The 16,559-nt window shown below is 39.1% G+C and overlaps 3 protein-coding genes across 7 annotated transcripts; 2 read left to right on the forward strand and 1 right to left on the reverse strand.

Annotated features, from left to right (window-relative positions):
- Positions 1–2,894: 2,894 nt before the first annotated feature.
- LOC103710918 (uncharacterized) lies at positions 2,895–7,377 on the forward strand. 5 transcript variants are annotated; one of them, XM_039129094.3, is made up of 6 exons: positions 2,895–3,243; positions 3,371–3,553; positions 3,820–3,894; positions 4,000–5,691; positions 6,130–6,259; positions 6,537–7,377. In XM_039129094.3, exons 4-6 carry the CDS (start codon positions 4,006–4,008, stop codon positions 7,184–7,186), a joined length of 2,466 nt encoding a protein of 821 aa, XP_038985022.3. In that variant the 5' UTR covers positions 2,895–3,243; positions 3,371–3,553; positions 3,820–3,894; positions 4,000–4,005; the 3' UTR covers positions 7,187–7,377. The 5 variants fall into 5 exon arrangements, with proteins under 5 accessions (XP_038985022.3, XP_088578465.2, XP_038985024.3 ...); XM_088722339.2 differs by having other exon boundaries at positions 2,906–3,130; positions 3,820–3,878; XM_039129096.3 differs by having other exon boundaries at positions 3,054–3,130.
- Positions 7,378–10,336: 2,959 nt separating this feature from the next.
- Positions 10,337–14,115, forward strand: LOC103710917 (hydroxyphenylpyruvate reductase-like). Its single transcript, XM_008796845.6, has 2 exons — positions 10,337–10,868; positions 13,428–14,115. The coding sequence occupies exons 1-2, from the start codon at positions 10,437–10,439 to the stop codon at positions 13,944–13,946; spliced, it is 951 nt and encodes a 316-aa protein (XP_008795067.2). The 5' UTR covers positions 10,337–10,436; the 3' UTR covers positions 13,947–14,115.
- Positions 14,116–14,441: 326 nt separating this feature from the next.
- Positions 14,442–15,187, reverse strand: LOC120111601 (uncharacterized). Its single transcript, XM_039129098.3, has 2 exons — positions 14,910–15,187; positions 14,442–14,731 (listed from the first exon to the last, which is right to left on the reverse strand). Exons 1-2 carry the CDS (start codon positions 15,045–15,047, stop codon positions 14,579–14,581), a joined length of 291 nt encoding a protein of 96 aa, XP_038985026.2. The 5' UTR covers positions 15,048–15,187; the 3' UTR covers positions 14,442–14,578.
- Positions 15,188–16,559: the final 1,372 nt, after the last annotated feature.

Below are 16,559 nucleotides of genomic sequence, written 5' to 3' on the forward strand. Positions count from 1 at the left end.
AGACTTCTATATGCTTGTAGGTGAAGTGCACCAAGGAAGAAGATCTTATGATGAAACTGATAACCAATCTTCATCAATATAGTAGAGTTGTTAGAGACTAATTAACAAGTTTACATGACCTACTTGGGAGACTGTATATATTGGCTTTTAGTAGGAGGAACAGTGACTTGTTCATGGAAACCTACTAAAATCCACTACTTTTTATGAACTTTTAATGGATTAGTCATATGGTAGAGGAAATTCTAAGGTGACAACAATGGCAGTCCGTTTCCCCATTCTAGCTGGACCATAACCTTTAGCATGCGTTAAGCCAAAAGATTCAAACTACCAAAACGTAGTTTAACCTGATTTAAACTCAGGTAAAAGTATTTAGATTGCAGGTGCTTGCAAAAATGGACCTCCAAGGTCAACATTATCCCTCTATAGTTGCTTAACAAGGATATAGATGTTTCATTTAGAAAAAAGAAACTCCTCATGCATGCATTATATATAGTTTAATTTATTATATATTACTGAACCATCATGCATTAGCATAATAATCCCTATATTTGTTTCTCTTGAGGCTTCCAGTAAGGGGCTCAAGTATCTTAGTAACTTACCAACCTAAGAATTAAGATACATACAACCTAATAAGTTGTTATTTATTCATTTTTTATTGAGAACCTGATAATTTTGTTTAGTTCTATTGGCACATGCTTCTCTCCATAGGTCTATTAACCATCAATCAAGCCAGAAATGAACATTGGAGCTGCTACAAATTATGGTTGACATTAACCAAGATAGGATCCCAATTCTCGAGGACGGTATTCCATGGACAGGCCAAATTAGAACTTAATAAAGAAGATCTCTATAAATTCTATGCAATTTTTTTTTTAAAAAAAAAAGTGTTCCGGGATCTAGCTTTAAATAGGGCTCCGCAACTATAAAGTGTATGAGCACATGTGTACGCATATGTTTAGTCCCATATCGGCTATGTACTGATTAGATTTTGAGTATTGATATAGGGCCAAGATATTCAAATAATACTTTTTGGCTAGTCTTTTTAGAAAAAGTCCTAAGTTGCTATTGATGGTATCAGAGTTATTAATTGTATCAAAATAGATTCAATCCATAGTCATGTGGACTAGGGGACACTACTCCACATGCTTATTTAGACTGGCCACAAGCTGATCATACTATTTATAGTTGGGTTCGTAGTACTTATGATTAAATTTGAATGGATTTAAATTTTTAGCTTGGCAAGGATACTAAGATTTGAATGAGAAGAGTATGTAAGGACTTGTATGGATATGTAGTTAGACCCATATCATCTATACACTGGATAGATCTTGGATATTTGTATAGAGCTATGAGATTTAAATAATATATTTTGTTTAGTCTTTTTGGATAAGGCTCTAGATTGTTACACCACGTATCTTTATGCGCCCGTCCATAAAATGTCTTGATAAACTCCAGCTTGATGCAAAATAAGCCTCTCACAATATATAAACTCGTGCTTGAGCTAGACTGCATTCAAATTCAGATATAAATTGTAGAAAATAATAAGTTTCATTATAATCCAATCATTGACATATGACTGCATTTTTATTTTTATTTTTTTATTTTTTTTTGGTGAAGGGGCAGGGGGGAGGTGCTAAAGGATGAGAAATCACTAATAATAATCAGCGTAGGGATTGTCATGGTACTGAAATGTAGAGTTGAGCGATTCTTCCGGGCTAAAGTAAATAGGCGAACCCCCAATGGTTCCAACCCAAGTGGGGCCACCTCAGAAAGCAAAAACGGCACATGGAGGAACCAGGAAAGGAAGAGAAATAAAGAAAGGTAGGAAAGCACATTTAAATAGTTAAATGCATATAGGTGTATTGGATTAACTCTAGTAAATGATTTTTTTTTTTTTTTGCTAAGACGGATGGATCATACCTACCGAATATGGATGCACAAAATAAAATCAAAAAACAAAATACTTTAGAGTGCCAGGGGCAACTCTTCATTACTAGCCCATAGGATACTATCGGAATGACTGGCTACACAAGCAGCCATTCAGTCCGCAGCCTCATTAGCTTTACGAAAAACATGTTTGACCTAAAAGGCCCTCCATTCCTCACCATCGCTCAGATAAGTAAATAGTTCCCTCATGTGATGCAAGATGCAAAATGACTTTTGAGACGTCTAATTTGGTGTGTTAAAAATTATAATACCACGACGTCCCGATTCTATTTAGAATCATATTTTTCTTTCACATTTTGTTTATTTTCTCTCACTTTTTTTTTTTACATGTTGAATAGATCGAAGAAGAGTTCGCATCTGGACGGCTCATAGATAGAAGCTGACTTGTTGGTTATAAAATTACCAACTTTGTATTATAATCATCATAAAGTTTTCGAGACATCTATGAGTAAAACATGCTTCTTGAGGAGACCCAATATTTCTTTAGCATATATTAGTGTCATTTCATTTCACCTTTTGTGAAGAACCTAGGCAATTTTGGACTTGGCCATGTAAAGGTTTCACAAGTAACATGAGATGCTGCATCCAACTCAACATGGGAGTTTTGTGATTACATTTAGCAATTTCTTGCATGTTTTCTTTTGCCAGTGGACAATTTACCCTAAATAATCTATTGATTGAAGACCACTAAAACAGTAGACAATTTACCTTGTGCGAGATAGCCAATGGATGGATATTGGAACAAAAATTATATAGGGCCGGCGTCATAGAGGAAATATAAAGCGAATTTTCTATTTTATTATATATTTTAGTATTTGTTTAAAAAAAATCTAAAAATCATAGACTTTCTCTGCGAATGGAGTCATCAGACTATGATTGAAAAAAACTAAAAAAAAAAACAGAGAAAGAAAGACTGCTATATGATTTTTTTTGCATCTAAAAAGACCACAGGACTCTTGCGCATAGGGAGAGAGCAACCGCTGGTATGTCTGAGGAGTTCCGACACTCTCTGACCAAAAAATTTAAGCGGACGCGGACCACCATAATAGTTCTCGGCCATGTTGCCACATAAAAAGTTATAAAGTATTGCCCCCATCGATACTTCTGATCTCATCCAACCGCATGGCCTCGATTTCCCTCTATCACGGTCAAGGAATGAATGGTGGCCCAAGAAACAAGATCTGTGAGAACTTTTCTTGGCAGTTTGATCTTTCTCAATGCCTTCTTCGAGTTGGCTTCCTCTTTGGCTCTTTCTTTACTGACCTTTACACTCTTCTATTAATTATGGAGGTGTCGGTATCCTTTTTCTTAACCAGATGTTGCTTTCCTTCAGTAGTCTTTTTCATGTACTGAGTTGTATTATTTTCTTCCTAAAAAAAAAAAAAATGGTGTATTATTTTCTTGACATCTACAAAACTGGCAGATCCACCATGTTAATTCAGAGTAAATGAGCCATGCTGTGAAGAATTAAACACTAGATTTTTGAAGAAGTACATGCACCAGAAGATAGAAATTGTGGCCTCTCATGGAAGAGGATCTGCAGGGCATCTCAAAGAACCCATGGAAGTAGGGGGGAAGAGCACCCGGAATTCCTTTGGGTTTGCAGGTGAATCTTCTTTTTCCGTTCACCTATTTAATTTTGGTAGTTAACCATTTGCATTTAGGACTTGTTTGATCATGGAAGGGAAAGGCAATACAAAAGAAAACTGTTTAACCAAACAATTCAATCACACCTTGCGAAGAAGTGTTTTAATTTTACAGCCTTTGGGAATAGTTAAATCTTTACCTTTTTCTTGTTCTTCTAAATCTCTTACGTTCATAGCCCTGGCAATCACCAAGTCTTTGCCTTTATCTTGTTCTTCATTGAATCAGACGCTTGTGGGGAGTTTTATGGCTCTTGGGAGTAGATTTTTAGAAGCTTTCAGTGCTGTGTAAGTTCCAAATCATGTAAGTTTCTCTTGTAGAAGTAATGTTTGGATTGGGGAGTTGGTTTTGTGTGTGCCATCTGACCTTGTCAGTGATTTTTTTTTGCCCCCTGTCAATTCTCCACAGTAGGATATGCCTCAAGGCAATCTAAGATCAGCAGTTCACAGATCTTTAACAAAGAGCCTTCCTGTTGGATTTGAAGTTGGGAATGAAACAGTCCAATGGGGGACAAGCAGAAGGTCCAAAACCTCCCAGTCTGTTGCATTAGAGCCTATAGATCGAAGAGGCCGCCGTGGCTCAGATCTGATGCCCTTCAGGGTTAAGGAAGAAGAGAAGGTCATGGCCTACCAAGAGGACGGCGAGTTGCAGCTGTTGCATGTCTCCAAAGGAGCTCAGAAGCTGGACCAGATGATCGACTCATGGTCAAAGGCACCAAATCTTGATGGGCGATCAAAACATTTTGCAGAAGATCTTCTGAGAAGTGCTTTGGATCTCCAGGAGTCGCTGGTCATGCTCGAGAAGCTGCAAAATGCCTCAAAGATAATGGCCAGGATGAATAAGAAGCAGAAACCAGAGTTCATTTATGAAAGAGAGCAAGAGCTAGAACAAGAGAACTCTTCTGAAACATTGGGTTCTAAAACATTTGAAGGTGGTGGCTGCCACCATTGGTTGCAGGAACCATGGCTTTCCATCAATGGATCTTCGAGGAATCTTGTTGAGGAGCTGAAACAAGTGATAGGAGACAGCCTCTGTAGGCAGAACCTCTTGTCGTTATCCTCTGATGATAAGAAGGCTTCTTCGAGCAAGACACTGGGGTACTCTCAAAGCAAGGTTGCCAATTATAAGCATATTGAGCAAGAGGTAGAGGCAGTTGGTTCTATTCGTGCCTCAGACCAGCCTAAGAAGCCAAAAGCTCGAAATTTGATTGCTAAGCTTATGGGTCTGGAAGAAGTCCCTTCACAAACTGCACAGCCAGTCAAAAAAGAAGAGAAGGGGAAGAACATAAATTCCCCAAGGCATAGTCTTGATATTGAGATGCCCAAGGCAAGGAAGCTGCTATTCATACCACAGATTCCAGATCCAAAGAGAAAGACACTCCAGGAAATCATCGAAACGATGCAATTCAAAGGGCTTCTGAAGAGTCTACAAGCTGAACACCGCAGATGTCAGCCTTGTTTCTCTGATACTCCACAGCTGCAACAGTATGCCAGAGATTTCTATGGGGATGATGACGTGCCACCAATTGTGATAATGAAACCTCTGCATTTACCACGCTGGGAGAGAGGTGAGATCCATAAGGAGCCTACTTTGGAAAAGGTGACAGTTAAGGAAGACATCAGATCCACCAAGTTGGGCCAGGAAGAGAAAGTTTCTGATCAGAAAAATATGGTAACCGGAACAGCGGAAAGGAAAAAAATGAAGCCCAAGGGGAAAATCAAAGAGAAATCATTTCCAAATGTTAAGTCTGTTTCCGTAGCTTCTTCGTGTCAGAGTCAGCAGAAGAAAGAGGCTTTTAAGACTCGAAAAAAATCTGATAAAGAACAGAAAGAATTATTTTTGAATGAGAAGAAACAAGAAGAGAAGAAGGATTTCAAAGCCACAAAGGTGTTGATATCACCTTCCAAGACCTCTACAGCAGCTGCAAAGCATGATAAAAGACTAGCAGCAGCAAGGAATAATGGTTCCACTCAAATAAGCACATCACAAAATCAAAATCTAAAATGCTTATCAAAATCGGTAGCACAAAATTTCTCAGGTTCCACAAAGAAGAAGAAGACCACAGGAGCAAAACCAATTAGAAGTTCTAGCAAAGAAGTTGTGAGTCTCCTCTCCAAATATCTTCTTTACATTATAACTTGTTTGTTAAACAAAGGCTAATAGTTTCAATTAGCAGCCAGTAGGTTTTTGTCTGCTGGTTTCTGCCGCTCTCCTTCAGGCAATTGCTAAGGAGAGCTTCTGGTTTCGAACCACAGAAGGTGGTAATCCCACCATATTTTTCCCAAAAAGTTAAACAGAAAGAAAAGAAAAAGATTTTTCAAGAAGCATGGATTATTGGCATCAATGCACTGTATAAGTGATTTCCAATGGAAATATAATCAAGGAAATCATTTAATTTTACAGATATAGTGATTCTATTTTTATACATTTTTTGGTAGTCTTAGTTTAAGTTACCATGCAATCAAATTTTATTAGATTGGTGCATCACTGACCATTCTCTTCTTCTTCTTTTTTTTGTTACTGTGGAATGATGATAAGAATTGCAAAGAAGATGACAAAGAAGTCAATTCTCATAATAAAACCGATAGTCTTTCAACAACAAGAAGCACTTTCTCAGGTGAAGAGCTCTCTGAACAGGCAGACCAAGATACAGAACCATGCAACAGAGGTAAACAATTTATATAATTTTGAGATTTAGCTACAAATCCTCTTCTTCTAGTCATAGGTCTTGCTTCAACTTGCACATTTTTACTAGTTATGTCTGTATGTGCACTTCAATTCAGATTGTTCAAGTTGCTTGTTAGCTAGCTAATAACTTGGTACATGGAACTTGTAACTTTAGTTTGAATCCATGTTTAGTATCTTCTTCTGCATAGTGAGACCAGAGCAGAAAACGTTACGTAGTCTTAAAACTTATAGTCAACTAAATATTTTTTAAACTGCAGATGACACAGTAAAATCTTGGAAAGAATTATGTGAAGTTATTGGAAAGATCAATCAAGACGGAAACATCTCTGGGTCAGGAGAAGAAGATATTCAACTTCCTGAAAAGAAAGCGACTACAGGAGAAGCAGCTGCAATAGAAGATGACCTCAAACTGTTACTTTTGAGCAACCAACCATTCATTAACCGTGCACGAGAACTTTTCAATGTTGATGATAACAGACCTTCATACCATCAGATTAAAGGCACAGATGAGGTTGGAAAGAGAAATGCTAAGCTCTTCTTGGACATTGCGGCAGAGCTAATGATGCGCAAAAGCCACCAGCGGAAGCACTTGATTCATTCATCACTCCAAACCCACTTGTGGGGCAGAACAGTATATTACACTATGGACCTGTTGGTGGATGAAATCAGTAACGAGATCAGTAAACTGACTAATTACAGTATCGTTAATGATGATGCTGCTACAGATAGCCTTTATAGAAGACTGGAGAGAGATCTCAAATGCAAGGACCCAATGATAAATGCTTTGTGGGACTCTGGCTGGGTGGATTGGATTTGCATGGAAGAGACAGACCAAGTTGTAGATGAAGTAGGAGAGTATGTCTTGGCTTCGCTCATCGAAGAGGCTGCTATAGAATTAATATATTAAAAAAGCTTTTATGTTTTTGGGCACCTTAAGTTCTGTTTGTATACCAAACAACTGCTAACTTTTCTATTTTACATATGATGCTATGTTTTGTAGTCCGAAAAGGCGAAAACATTCTGCTTTTATGGAAACGCATGGAACAATATAATCAATGGAAAAGAGAATCGAACATCAGTTAAGGTGTTGACATTGTCCGAGTGCTATTTGAGAAGGTTGTTGTGACTTAAAATGTGAAAGTTCCTTTTTTTGCTTTTTTGCAAGCACTGGTGATGATCAATAGGCATAAATCTTCATGATTCTTGTTATGTTATGAAATTCCTCTTTTTGGTTTTCGACGTAATATTTATCTCTTTTTCACAAAGTATCAGGCCTAGAAGCTAAATGATAGGCAGAGTTTGCATTTGTTCTTTGAGAACTTAAAATGGAACAACATCCTGAATCAAAATTCATTTTTATTTTCGATATGAGCAGGTTAATTCATCTGGCCACCATGATACTGTCATGATTGTTGTGCTTATATCTAGCTTCAATTTCACAAAGAGTGGTAAATTCCACTCGAACAAAAACCAACATGACTAATCATAGGTTGAATGAGCCTTTTTTGATGAGATTTGAATAATTTCTTCACAATAATATATAATTCTTTTGGAAAACTCTATGCCTTGGACCTTCCTTGTTCTTGTAAGCTGAATGGGACTTTGTACCTGAAGAAAATGCTGCTGCTTTGATGAAAACATGACGATGGCTAAAGGTTGATTGGAAATATAGTATGTTTTAAGGCTTCAATGTGACGGATGGATAAATGTAGATACTTGTCTTACCACTTTGGTTTTCCCGTGGGCTTTCTCCTCTACCGCTAGTTCCCAGGCTAGAAACTATGGGTTGCAAGATGGTGTAGATTTATTGAAGCCAAGAAATCATTCGCTTTGGCAAGAAGATAGTACATGAAGGCAGCGGTAATGGGCTTTCAAAGCATATCGTACTGAGGTGATAATTGTGAGGGCTTGAAAGAATGAATTGGAGGAAAGCTTTGTTGTGGAGATGTTAAATTTGGATGGAAAAACTGAGTGTTATGGAGAAGCATGATGAGATGGGGAGAGAAGATTGTTTTGCAGGAAGGTGCAGTATAAAGATTTTAAGAAATAACCTAAATAGAATGGAATAAAACCAAAATGCAATAAAAGCTAAGCTAAAGCCATGCAACTATGCAAATTTTTTTTTTTTTTTTTTTTTTTTTTTTTTTTTGTGGAAGAGGGCAAGTATGCAATTGCTGTTTGAAGCTTCAGACACTCTAAGGTTTTGCAGTTTTAATTCCTTCGCCATGAAGCATTTGGTACCATCTTATTTGCATGAAATAGAAAGATTGACTGGCAATGAACTGCAAGATACTTGAAATGATTTTTGAAACAGATTTTTTCTCTTTTTTCTTTGAGGAATATAGTGGAAATGATTTTAAAACTAAGAAATTTAGCTAGCTGAGGAGAGAAGTGCCAACTGGCACAACAAGGCTCTTCCATCTAACCAAATAAAAAATTTAGAAGTTTAGACATGTTGGGGTTATGATTGGTATCAAGGTTCGCCATCCCTGAACTTTGTACTGATGCCATACTAGCATAGTATCGGAATGGTACAATACGGAATTTTTTTAGCATACTAAGCGTCGGTATGCCACTCGTATCGAGTACCGGTACCGAGCCGGCACGATAGGTACGATATGCTCTATATCGTCCGATTCGGACCGGTACAACATATATTGATTGGGATGATGCATCTAATCAATACATTAAGCAATTCAAACTTGTTTTAACCCGATTTTAAGGCAAACTCCATCATTCTTATATCTTTATGATCATATTAGGCAGCCATGACCACATAATAAAACTCCAGAGTGTGCATACCGTCTTGGAATCATTTGTATAATAAATGGATCTACAAATAAACAAATCAAACTTCAATTTTAGTTAAATTTTCAGCTCGTCATTACATATCTATGCTATATCTTCGGTTGACAAATAAGCGAAGGCGGCCCAATCAAATCACTCTTGCCTGCATAAGACTATGGAACAAAAGTAATAATCTGAAATATGCAACATATATCTAGTCGATAATTTGACATATATTTTCACTAATCTAGGATAGATTAAGCAATTTCAGATTCACATCAACACTCTTTAGGTCTTTAAACATTATTTTTTGATAAATAGAGCTGATCCATATAAATGTCCCAATCGGTGTGGTCTCTGCAAGATTATGTGCATTGCATGTAGGACATCCATTATGTTCAGATTTAAGACAGGCTACAAGAAAATAAGCTTGCATGAGTTCTCAAAACCTATAAGAGCTCGTTTGGTTCGCGGAAAGCATTTTTCCTTCTACAAATATGATTCATGGAAAGAAGATTCCTAAAAAGAGAATGCTTGAGAATGTACTTTTGGCATGTTTGGTTAAACATGGAAAAATGACAGATTTTCAAAGTATTTATGTTTGGTTGACTATCCACTTTTTTGGAAAAGTTATGTGTAATTCCTATTATATTCTTAATAAAAATTAGATCTTTAATGTCTCTTTAACGCTGAAAGGTTTTTTTGGAAAAAATAAAGATAAAGTGATTCTCGCCTCATGGAAAAGTAACTTTCTCATGTTTCTCATGTAAAGACTTTATCATGAAATGTGAAAATAATATTTCCATAAGAATATAACTTTTCATCTTTCTCCTTTGAAAACTCCAACCAAACAAGAGGCATCTCATTACTTTTTCGTTGACCACACCTTCTCTCCTCCTTTTCCTGCAAACCAAATGAGCCCTAATAATTGTATACATGTGCCGGATGATCAGAGACGGATATTTGTGTCCCTGGTCAAAATAAAACTGATCAAGGACTAGCTTCATTCTCATCGATCTGAACCGTCCATTAAGAGAACGATACACGCCAACTCCCATGTCCGACAGTACAGCCGGCCTAGGTAGGCAGCGCAGAATCTAAATCCAGAGATACTAACGATTGATAGTAGCCTCGAACAGTACCACGGACGATACGCGTCATGCAAACGCTTGCTTGAAACGACGCCAGCTGTTCTAGTTGGAACATCTGATCCGGAATTCGGCATTCGTCCCCTTATTTACCACCAGTCCCCTCTCGCCGGCGAAATCGAACCAAGTGCCGAGTGGAAGGCGTGGAAAACGAGGAACCGAGGACGACAAAAGCCCTAACGCTACCCCTAGCTCTTCGATTGCGCCGCCCCGCTGCCGGTGATGGAGTCCCTTGGCGTCCTCCTCACCTTCCCCACGAACTCCTACCTTGAGGAGGAGCTCAGCAAGCGGTGCAAGCTCTTCCGCCTGTGGGAGACCCCGCCGGAGAAGCGGCGGGAATTCCTTCGGGCGAACGCCGCCTCGATCCGGGCGTTGGTGGGCAACTCCGGGGTCGGGGCGGACGCGGAGATGATTGATGCGCTGCCGGCGCTTGAGATCGTGGCGTCCTTCGGCGTGGGGCTCGACAAGGTGGACCTCGCCAAGTGCCGGAAGAAGGGGATCCGGGTCACCAACACCCCCGACGTCCTCACCGACGACGTCGCCGACCTCGCGATCGGTCTCGCCCTCGCCACCATGCGCCGGATCTGCGAGGCCGACCGCTACGTCCGGAGTGGGGCCTGGAAGGCCAAGGGCGATTATAAGCTCACCTCAAAGGTTTGGGAAGGATTCTTCTTCTCTTCTTATTAGGATTCTTTCATGGAAATCTCAAAAAAATCGTGTCTTTTATTAAGAATTTACATCAGATAGCATGACTGTTTTGTTTGCTTTCGTATCCTGTCGATCTCTTATTTTTCAGTTCAAACCCCACCTAAAATATTCTAGCTTATTCAAGAAGTGGACAAAATATCCTATTGATCTCTGATTGCTGACTTTCTCCCATTATTTTTCGAGTTCTTTTTTTTTTTTTTCCTTTTTCATCCTATGTCCTTTTCTCTTTCCTTTCACCTTCATGTCCTCTAGACCTCTATCTCTTTGCACCCATATTCTTCCACTACTTCCTCTGCCCCACCCCCCGCGCCCCTCTTTTCTTTTTGCCTATGTATCATGTGGGAGATGCAAAGATCAAATGCAAACTATAATGCGTACGAGAAGCATAGGGACTAATTGGGAGATCCTCGGGGTTTTGCAGAATCCACCATGAGAAGAAATTTTATTTATAACTCAAAGATATTCCTTATTGAATTCGTAGGTATGTCTTCCTCTATTTACAAAGCCATCGGGGAATACCTCGTAAACCAAGACACTTGAAAAATTCTTTCCAACCAATATCATACCACCTAAGATTTTTAATTGAACCCAAATATAATATATAAATTTTCTTCAAATGGCAGAAACTCAACACTAATCCCATTTTGAAACTTTAAGCCAACTTTTGACCCTCCTAATCACCAAACTAGCTAAAACTCAAAATATAAAACTTCTTGTTAACTTCAAGACAATTAGTATCATGTCCCAAAGGAACATGTATAACTCAAGTTATGTCACCTGAAAGAAAGCTGCCTTGAAAGACCCAAAAATTAAAAAAATCCTATTTCTATTAGGAATCTTGATTTGCATCAAAATATTATTCGAATATATGTGGTGTTCCCCATAGTTGAGGAGGAATATTGCTTGGTGTACCTTAATGTAAGCTCCATTATGAAATTTTAGATTAAGAAATGTGTGCAATAGAAAAAGGCTATTAAGGTGGAGCTAAAAATTGAAGTTGCTAACAGTCTGCATGGCATACTAAACCTCGATCTTTATCAAGCTCATTGGATAACCTAGTGGACCTAGAGTACATGGGGTATGTTCAAATTAATAACCCAATTATACTGATCGAGAAAATATCTCATTTGTCATAAAAGATAATTGAAGGAATGCCATCTTGTAAGCTGAGTCCTAGTTCATATCTGAAATCAGGTCGATCATTTCTGGAAATCATGATGCTTTATTAGTTCGATTATGTCCTCTTTCCCAAATTTTAAGGAGTGTTAGTACCCTGCTAGACCACCAAATCTTGAATATTTCAACTTCCGTCTGCTGATATGCTTATCTGAACAGTTCTTAATTTCAGTTGCAGATCTTCGGTAAGATAAAAGATGGAATATTTGAAGATCTGTAAGTTGTGAATCAACTCTGTGTCTAGGATGGACCTTCACCTATCACAAGAGACAACTATAGCAAATTAAAATGAGGACTGCTGCTATGTGTCCAAATTCTAATTAGATTAACTTCACCTGACATCGGAGAATAGACATATTTCAGGAGGACTCTATGCATCTGGTTTATACACCTAAAGCATGTAACAGCTTAAAAGATAATTCAACCAACAATGAGATATCTGAAACAAAAAAGGGTTCATGTATAGTTAATAGCATAATATCATAACCTGGTATATTGTCAAATAAGGGTTTGGTTTATAAAACTTTGTTCGCTGATTGTTCTATCAATGACTAAATCTGGTATTGCTGCCGGCTTCTGTAGATCATTTCTAGCAACTTATGTTTATGTTGCTCTATGTTTTTCCTTCTACTTTTCCTACCATTTCCCATAGATCCAAGCTCTTCTCCTTACAGGAGCCTTCTTCACTCTCTTCTTTCTAGCTTCACAAAATATCCATTCAACATTTCTATCCGCCTCTTTTATCTTGTTTGCTTAGACTCTCTTCGTTCCTTCACATTCATAACCATGCAACACTGTGGGCCTTGCTGCTGGATTAATATACTTGCCCTCAAGCCACCAAGTCTTGCCTTTATCACATAACACCCCACAGACACCTTTCTATTATCAGCTGCCTCACTCTAATTTTATTAGATTCGCCTTCATGCATATCTCGATTCCTTAGAGTACCCACAACGAAATAATCATAATGTCATAGCTCTTGGTTATCAATTTTGAGGGCAGCCTCATTTCCTCAATAAAATTGCATTCCACCAAGATCAATCTGAATATAAGTGCAGCATTCCAGCTGTTTGTCGGATGTCTGATTCACGCCTTTCAATTTTACTTGGAAATTAAAAGCTATCAAGGTAAAAATAGTGCATCTCTCTCTGCAAGTTCTGAGTACCATGAAAACCATTTCCAACAAATGAGAACCACCATCAGACATGCTGCACTAAGAAAGAACTTAGGTCCCACATCGTGTCATTTAATTTAAGAAACTTGTATTAGAATATATATAAATAGAACTGACACCATGCCATAAATTTTTTTTTCCTTTCTTTCTTGCAGTTCAGTGGCAAAACAGTTGGTATAATCGGGCTTGGCAGGATTGGTTTGGCCATAGCCAAAAGAGCTGAAGCATTTGATTGCCCCATCAGCTACTACTCGAGATCAGAGAAGCCGCACACAAATTACAAATACCACTCGAGTGTTGTCGATTTGGCGGCCAACTGCCATGTTCTCATCGTAGCATGCGCGTTGACGGAGGAAACCCACCACATCGTCAACCGTGAGGTCATGGATGCCTTGGGTCCAAAGGGTGTGCTCGTGAACGTCGGACGGGGGGCTCACGTAGACGAGCCGGAGCTTGTTTCGGCACTGCTCGAGGGCCGCCTCGGAGGGGCTGCCCTCGATGTGTTCGAGCAGGAACCTCATGTTCCCGAGCAGCTATTTGGATTGGACAACGTGGTGTTGGTGCCTCATGTGGGGAGCGGCACCTGGGAGACTCGCAAAGCAATGGCAGACCTGGTTCTTGGGAACTTGGAGGCGCATGCGACCAACAAGCCCCTGCTGACTCCGGTGGTGTGATTGCATGCATAGAATGCAGGAGGGATTTTGTTTTTTTGGGGAGATGATGAAGGATTTTATCGTAGATTTGTTTGCTTTCTCATATAGTGGTGGAGTCCATTTGTCATTTTTATCCTGGATGGATGGATGTTTACTTCATGTTGCAATAATCTCCTTGGGGTTATTCCAATTCTGCCTATGGTTGGCGATGCCATTTGATTTAATTCTATGTTGCAGCTATAATACCAGGCGTCTTTATCTCTTTGAGGGTGCAGGAAGCCTACAAATGCGATGTTCGATTCGGGACCTGGAACTTCATGTCTGTGAAGTTCCAAATAACTTTTTCCAATCTGCTGCTGCTTTTTTATTTTCTCCTGTCTCGAATGCTAGCACTCTCTCTACCATTCAGAATCAAGATGGTGAACAGGAAAGGAATATTTGTAAGAAATCATACCAATTGGACTGCTGTTCTCAGTGCAAACACAGGAACAGGTTAAACCATCAAAAGATAAAGCTAGAAGATTTATCTTACTTCGTTGCTTACAAGGCAGTTAGAAGTAGAAGAAAGGTATTTCGACACAAGAAGAGGAAAGGCCCTGAGGGTAAGCAGCATCAGCTCTGCAAGATATAAAGCAGAGGGCGCCAGAGGCTGGCTAAACAGGAGTAAGAGCAGCAGATTCGAAGATGAGGAAGTAGAGAGTCTCGAAGCAGAAGTAGATGAAGGTGCCCCGCCTGTGGGTGAAGAAGCAGCCGAAGTTGGAACCCACCACGCACTGCCATCCAGGCCCATACCTCATATCAAACTCCTGCCACCGTCCGCACCCCCAACATAAATAAGATACATTACTAGTATCAATCCAGGATGCAGGAACTGGAGGTGAATCAAAAAGGTTCCAACCTTCGAATTCTTTGATAAGAAGAGATAATTTGATGATTATATATATATATATATATATATATATAGAGAGAGAGAGAGAGAGATACCTTTTTGATGCGAGCGGCGATGCTCTTGCAGTCGAGGACATCGAAGAGGTCGAGGGCTTGGGAGGCACAGGACATGGCCTGCAGCTGCATCTTTACGGGCATGTCCGTATCATGGATCACTGCCTTCCCTTCCAACATCTTCTCTTTCTTTCTCTCTCCAAAACCAAAGAAACCCGGAAGTACTCCTCTCTCCCGTGATCACAACTGGTCCTTCTTTATCACTCTAAAAGCCTTCCAAATGTAGAGGAATCGACGAAAGAAAAACTACCGGCTAAAGCTTTCTTGCCCTCTCTGAATCCTACTAAAGACGAACAAAGTCGCTCTCTGTCTCTCTGAATGCTAGCTACTGAAGGCAAAGAAAAGCCTCTCTCTGTCTCTCTCTCTGACGTGCCACTACTAGCCACTTCCACGTGCAATAATGCCGCGGACAGAGGAGATGAGGCAATAAAGCTAACTCTGTGTTCCATTGCAAGAGACATGAAGTAATATTTTTAAAATTTTTAGATCTTGTGGGCTTCCAGCGATGACATCAAGACAGGGTGCTCTTCTATCATAATCTTTTCTTCTTTTTTTTTCTCTCCACGAGTATCATCAAGACATGTATGATTATATTATTGAAATCATGCTTTTCATCTATCAGAATTCCGACAAGAAGTCCTCGCGAACATGAAGGAATATCACTACTTTTGCTCCGTAATTATTATAAGTATCTGAACAGTAGTTATAAAGGTTATTATTCAAATTGCTGCAGAAAAAGCAATTGAGGGCGAGCAGCCAATTGATAATTGAGTGGTCGGGTAGTCATAAGATTGACACTTTGACAGTATGACAGGATTGCATGCGAGTGAGCTTGCTTTATAAGATAACTCTTTTATGTGCTGCTATCTTCAATTGAGTATAAGAGCAGATGAAAGAATTTGCTCGTCCGCATGGAAGTGGTTCATGAATCTTCGCCCACGTAGAAGAGAGCGAGGGCATGTCCTTTCCTCGTTCTTTAAAGTGGCAATCAAGATGTCCTTTCCCGAACTCTAGGATATGACTCGGAAAGATTTCTTCGCGTTCATGCAGCCCACTCTTTATAATAAAAAAAAAGAGAGAGAAAAAACGAAACGGAATCACATCTTGTACCAAAGAAAGAAAGAAAGAAAGAAAACAGAATCACAGCATTATGTTTAACATGATCCGCATCCGTTCCTAATTATAGATTTCTGGATTTCAGCATACGAAATTAGCTGAAATGGACCCATTTTTATTTCACCCGAACAATTTTCCGTATGGAACCTGTACCATAGATGAAGTGGTCGGAGCCCAATGAGGTTGAATGGCATCCTTTTTATCATATAGTTTATTTATTTTTTTAAGGTTATCAGCATATACAATTTTGTAATGAGTGTAAACTCACAAATTAATTATTATTTTATTTTTTTATGCTCTGGATGAAACATATGAAATTATATTCTAGACTAAATATTACAATAAACCAAATACACAATGATCAGGCCAATATACTTGTCCAAATTCTAATGAACTCAATACCGGCATGGTGTGATACACCATGGACCGATTTTGCGAACCATTTGTGTCCATTTGGGTTATCTAATCCATTTCTCCCCATGGTTAGTCGAAAAGAAGGGATGGTGATGACCAAGC

Source organism: Phoenix dactylifera, chromosome 5 (assembly GCF_051530095.1).
Source record: "Phoenix dactylifera cultivar Ajwa chromosome 5, Ajwa_hap1_PhDact_Kaust_v1.1, whole genome shotgun sequence".
Lineage (NCBI taxonomy): Eukaryota > Viridiplantae > Streptophyta > Magnoliopsida > Arecales > Arecaceae > Phoenix > Phoenix dactylifera.